The 6,572-nt window shown below is 29.7% G+C and overlaps 1 protein-coding gene across 1 annotated transcript in view; it reads right to left on the reverse strand.

Moving 5' to 3' along the window:
* Cngl (Cyclic nucleotide-gated ion channel-like) overlaps nucleotides 1-6,572 on the reverse strand; it is a 64,772-nt gene that overhangs the window by 18,141 nt on the left and 40,059 nt on the right. Inside the window, exons 6-8 of the mRNA XM_067045703.1 lie at nucleotides 3,846-3,923; nucleotides 690-748; nucleotides 90-240 (exon numbers count right to left, since the gene is read on the reverse strand). Coding sequence (XP_066901804.1) covers nucleotides 90-240; nucleotides 690-748; nucleotides 3,846-3,923 — 288 coding nt within the window. The remainder of the gene's footprint in view (nucleotides 1-89; nucleotides 241-689; nucleotides 749-3,845; nucleotides 3,924-6,572) is intronic.

Genomic DNA, 6,572 nt, shown 5'->3' on the forward strand with positions numbered 1-6,572 from the left:
TATATATTAATTTTAAATTACAAGATAGATTTTAAATTATTTAATTTTGAATATCCTTATGTGTATTCAGATATTATCTAAATATTTACCTTGACCAAGAATAATCATACCAACGTAGAATTCTGCGTTTCATGCCTCCAGGTACTTTATGGTGACGCATATATGTCTTAGCTCCATCAAGTAGTCTCTCGAATTCCAGTCGATTAGCATTTCGGTTTGTGATAACATTTCCAACTTGACCTAGAAATTTTGATATTGAATACTTAAGTTCTTTTCTCACTTGTGTGTAAAAGTATTTCATACAACCTAAACTAAAATATTAATATTAAAAAATGTATTAGTCTGTCTGTTAGATATAAATAATACTTATTAACTTTAAAACGCCAAAGGCTAAGAAAAAATTCTTAGATGTACTCTGAGGTACATATTTTGAGATATGTTTGCAAAAAAATATGTATATATTATAAAATAAAACATATCTGATAAGTATTCTGGTCAGAAATGAACATTTGAATGCTATAAGGTCCAGAAACAGTATCTGTTCATAAATTAAGCATTTATCAAAGAAATCAAATATATATTCTTCCAATCTAGAATATATCTTACATACATAAAATATACTCTGAACATAAGAATTGACGTATAATGTTATGCCTTTGACCAATGGTTCATTTTAAATTTCTACTTACCCACAATGGTTGCAAAAATGAAGACTCCTATTAAGTAGCTGACAATCGTGAATATATATCTGAAATTAGATCACGTATTAATTTTTACAATAGCTAAAACTTTCTATTTGAATATCATATATATTCTAATCATTTTTTCAATAAAGAGATTCATGAGAGAAAATATTAATAATCTCTTAATGGGTGAATCAAAGATTCATGAATTGATGTTTCAACAAAATAAATACTTAAAATCCTTCTTTATTTTATTTATTGCTACTTTTCTTCTCAAATTATCAGTTTTGTTAAAAGCTTTTTGATAATGTTTTCTTTATGATATTTATTGAATATTTACATCCAGTCCTTGTTACAGTAATTATTACATGTACCATTAATATTGGTTTATTATTATTTGAGATATATTAATTGATTATATCCAATCAACAATTATAATATAATTAATCATAATCATTGAAATACAAAACCGATAAGTGTAAATGAAAGTATTTATAAATTAGGTGCTTATGAATTGATATATAGTGGATTATATGAAATGGATAAGAATTTTATTAACTTCAGTTTTATCTGCATAAATGTTTGTTTATGGTGAATTTTGCAAGAATATAACAAAATGTAAGATAAAGAAGGATTTTTAAATAAGCATTCATCTTGTTTTGCCATGAATTTATTTATCTGAATTACCCTAGTTAAGAAATTATTTAATTTTTTATGGTTTTTAATAATGAATCTAAATAACACACTTCAATGTTCAAAAATTATGACAATTTACTTATGCAAAAAAACTAATATTGATTAATTCAAACAATTTTTTGTTACATTCTCTAAGTATAGCTTGAATTGATTTTTTCGTATTGAGAATTGCGAGTATGTCACATACTGTCCATCTGTTCTAAGAGTATTTTTATATTTTGTCAATCAACTTTCTGCTATACATAACTGAATCTACTCTGGCTAGTCACAATTATATCACTATGAAAAATTATAAAAAATGTGGCTGGGTTTGAAGTATTAAGTAATGTTTGACCAAATAGCAGCACCTATACTTTCTGTAACTTTCAGTTGCTGGTAAATTTTCAATAGCTTAATTAAGATCCAATTAAATTTACTTTAATTTAAATGTGAAACTTTTATTTAATTTCTTAATTTTTGGCAGACAAAGTATTGTTGACTAAAAATAGGTTAGAGAAGGAACCATTTAACAATTTAGCCAGTTCAGCTCAAATGTAGCTGTTTACTCAGTGTTTTGTTCATCTAATAAGTGTTTATGATTTTAGCAATAAAATAAAATAATTATCTCGACATAGATTTCATGATTGGTATAATATAATTGGGTCTAGTTCATTCTCATTCTATAATAATGGAATAGCTTATTATTCAATGATATTCAGAACCTATTTTGTGAAACATAAACAAATAATTCTGGGCATGGTGTAAATGACAGATCATTTCAAAAGTATTCTGAATAATTCAAAATTATTTTATCTTCAATATATTATTATATCCTAATAAAAATAATAGTTTTTACTTATTTTCTTGGTAAAATATTTGTTATAGTTGTCCTAAGGAATCGGATAGAGTAACCAACATTATTTATTATTTTTTCAGATGGGTATATAATTTTTTTTTATTAGTTTATAATTACATTATTTATTATTTATTTTGTTTTGTGATAGAAAAAAAAGTTTTTATAATTATTGGAGGTATGATAATAATTTATTTTAGATGTTTAAACATTGATTTATTAGTTAACTCCGATTGTGATGGTAATTTAATTATACCTTTAACCTTTATATGTATTTTGATTTTTCAATCAAATTAAGTTGAATTAAAGTTATTTGATAATTAAGATAAAAAAATCAATCACAAGTCATAAAATATGGATTAGTTATTTGATTGTTATTGTGTTAGTTAAGGGTATAAAAATGCTAATTCTTATAAAAAGCAGTAATCAAATAAAGTTAAAAAAAAAAAGCTCATGTTTTAAAAATAAATTATTTTTGAAATATTTTAAAATTCAACTGATCCTATCTTTATAAATATCATTATTTATGTTAAAGAGCAACTGTTTTTGTGTGAAATATAGTTATAGAAATATTTATTTCACCTATCATGCAGACTACTGTGCATACATACATTTTATTCCTAACCTAAAAGCTATTTTAAGTTGCAAAATAAACCAAATACTGCACAAAACGAAAAAAAAAAAAAAAATGTAACTGATATATTTCGCCATATTAAAGTCATCTCTAGCATATATTATTTATTTTATCTTTTCTTTATATTTGCATTATTGTAACATATATTACATAATTATATTTTAAATGAAAACATTACTAACTAAATGTAATAAATAAAATGAAACTGATCTATTCGTGATTTTGACTAAGAATTAATTTTTGGAATAACTATTTTTAAACAATTCTCAGGGATAGCTTACTAATTTCACAACTAATTTACTCATAAGTGAGAAAATTCACATAATCTAGGTGTTACTTATTACCAGTGCCGGCCTTAGGGGCGAGCAACCTGAACCCTCACTGGGGGTGCCCAACACTTGTGGGGAATAATAAAAATTTCCAAAGTGTATGAGATGAATCAAGTTTATACTGTTAATAAAGCAACTGAATTAGAGATATATTGAATGAAACACTTTCAAATATAAAGTAATATATAACAGATTTTTTTTATTAGGATGGTGGTACTCATGACAAATGCCCTAGGGCCCAAATGATTCAGGCTGGCACTGCTTATTACACAATTTCCTGTCCATTTAATGTTATGGTGTAATGAAAGTATGTTTTTAATGAATTTTAAATATAAGAATAATATGAAAAATAATATAAATAATATGTTTAAGTATGTAGTGTCTGAATATTTTAAGAATTATGATTTCTAGATTAAACCTCTGAAAATCACCTATGTTTTTGTGTTTAATTGTTTATTCATCTGTGGAGACATATTTATATTCTCTAGGAATCCCAAATACATATTTATAAATGAGCAAATAATACTGATCATTTCCGGCAGCCACATTTGTGCAAAGTTCATATAAAATTCTTTAGAAAATTGAATGTTTATAAAAAATAATAAAAGAAATCAATAATAAATAAAAATCTAATCTTAGGTTAAGTTTTCAATGGGCCGCTGGATACTGACCCTATATTTGAGTTGAACTGGAGTAGGCGGGATTTGTGTCCTCGCATAAGAAGACTTTGAAGGCTGCCTGTCCTAGGACTACAATAACACAACCATTGTTACCATGATATCACAAACTGAGGAATACCAGCTTGGAATTATTTAAAACTTTTTCTTTATCACAGAAATAATTTTTGATGGAGTATTCATATGGATAATTCATCGAATATAAAGATGAGTTGGAGACTAGCACTATAACTATAATAAAATCTACAAATCATAAAACCATAATATTAAATAAATAATTAATTAATACTGATTGGAAATACAGTAGAACTTAATTTTATGGTAGCTTTAAAAATGATTAAATTATATTAAAATGGTTAATCTATATTTTAAATTTTATGTATGTAGTGACCAAAGGACTTTGTTTACCCATTGGTATGTATAAAAAATTAAAATTGCAAACAATTAATTATATTTTTTGTATTATTGATTCCTTAGATGTTTCAATTTAGAATTTCCAATATTTTGACTTCATAGTATTTTTGGGTTCTAATATTTTTTTAAGTCCCACAAAAAAGTATATAATGTACACTCAATTATAAGTTATTAAAAAAAAAAGTCTAATAAAATATAGCTTTCAAAATTACTAAAAGATATTGAATAATTTTTTCTGTCACCAAAATTAATTTTGTATTACTTATAGATGGATAGATAGATGCTTATAAAATTAAAGTAGTATTGCTTATAGATATCACATTTACTTTTACCTATGTAAACCTTTACAATCGTTATTCCAACTACAGTTTGAGTTAATGTAAAATATAAAGGTTTCTTTATTTTTAATTTTTTATTAAAGTAGACATGTTTAACATTGAATATTTTTTATATTAGTACATTATCTTGAGCTTAAGTGTTTCAGTGGTGACATGAATATTTAATATATGACTAAATTATGAAGTGTTTTATTATTGATATTTTGTGAGTAATCACTCAAAATCCACAATTATCATTTCATATTTTCAGTAGAAAAGAAAAATATTTAAAAATAAAATTAAACCATTGATATATATGGATTAGTTATATTTACAGGGTGTGTAATATAAATCTTAATACCTAACTCCCTCTGCCAACAACTTGAGAATGTATAAATATAGGATTACTGGATAGAATTAACCAGACTATTATCAGAAACCGTGAGTGTATTTTCTCTTTCCTTATTTCCTTTTTTTTTTTAGTTCTGAACCAGCTATCACGTATCTGGTGCCGAAACCCGAGATCACGGATTACCGAACCAATTTTATTCGCAAGAAGATGCCTGTTTCTTTTCTTTCTAATTTTTTTTTATTCATTGGAGATTTTTTCATTATTATATATTTATTTTTTCGGTCTTTTGAATTATGGCTAACAATAGCATAGTAAGAGCGGGTGTGCTGAGTGTTGACGACTTCAACATGGGAAACCAACCACCTCCAGAGGCAGTCAACGTGCCACCCCAGCAGGAGCTTGCACCACTAGCGGAGGTCTCATTGGCAGGAGCTCACGCAACCACCCTAGAATGGATCAAGATCTGAGAAAAGCTGTTTCCGATCTGGAACGATTCACTAGGGGAGACGGGGGAATTGAATCATTTCCTTAAAGGAGGGGATAGATTAATAGCCTGAATTATAGCAAAAACGAACGAAAACCTACTTGATAGCGAGGATGCCGAAGCGTTGAGGGTAGCGGTCGTCTGCAGGGTGAAACGCAGTATCGTTAATCAGATCCAGCCAGATGAGGAGACACCCTGGGTCGTAGTCAAAGCTAGGTTGAAGAAAGGATTCGGAGGAGGACGATGGGCCCCAGGAGAAGACATTTTCATGATGTTTAGGGAAATGAGGAAACCTAAGCAGTCCAGTGGGCAGTATGCTTGCGAGCTGCTAGCGAGGTATAACCGTATCGCCGACAAGCTAAGCGAAATTATGGCGGCAGATCAAGTAGAAGGCCTGATGCAGTTTCTAACGGGCATACTAAAGATTCAGTTAGCGAAAGAACTGGGGGGAAAAAATGGCTTGCCGAGGGAGCGCTCCTTTGTTGAATGTGATCAGGAATTGATGGGCTCAAGTGCTCGAGAGGAGGAAGCCCGAATGGAAGTGGAAGAGTCGGGTTGGACGCGAATGGAGTACAACAGGCCGAGATATACTCATAATCCTTAGAGAAAGCGGAAAAATAAAGAAAGCGGAAGGGACAGGACAAGGAACCAGGAGAATAAGTTGCGGAGGTGGGTTGGCAGTTGCTAAAGCTTGGTTGACTGCAGCTTGAGGTTGACTTCTTTTTACACGGCAGACTACCACTGCTTTCAGTGGTTTTGCATCCTCGTTGTCCAATAGATCCTCGGACATCTTCGCTTCTATTCGCCCCATCAGGCGATCGCCCCCTTTTAAAAAATGATTTAATTCCCCGGTTTCTCCGGTGAATGTTTCTAGGTCCGATACCGCCTTCCTCAGGTCCTGGGCAGTTGCCGCACGGATCTTGATCCATTCTAGCGTCGTGGCATGAAATTGCGCTAAAGAGACTTCTGGTAACGGTTGAATCACCTGCGGAGGTGGGTTGGCAGCTGCTAAAGCTTGGTTGACTGCAGCTTGAGCTTGGTTGACTGCAGCTTGAGTTTGGTTGACTGCAGCTTGAGGTTGGTTGTTTTGGTTCATATTCTCTAGGTTCAGAACTGCTTTTCTCACTAATCCGTTACTGGTCATAATTCAAAGA

This window comes from Halyomorpha halys, unplaced genomic scaffold, assembly GCF_000696795.3.
Source record: "Halyomorpha halys isolate HHAL.00 unplaced genomic scaffold, Hhal_1.1 Scaffold525.1, whole genome shotgun sequence".
NCBI lineage: Eukaryota > Metazoa > Arthropoda > Insecta > Hemiptera > Pentatomidae > Halyomorpha > Halyomorpha halys.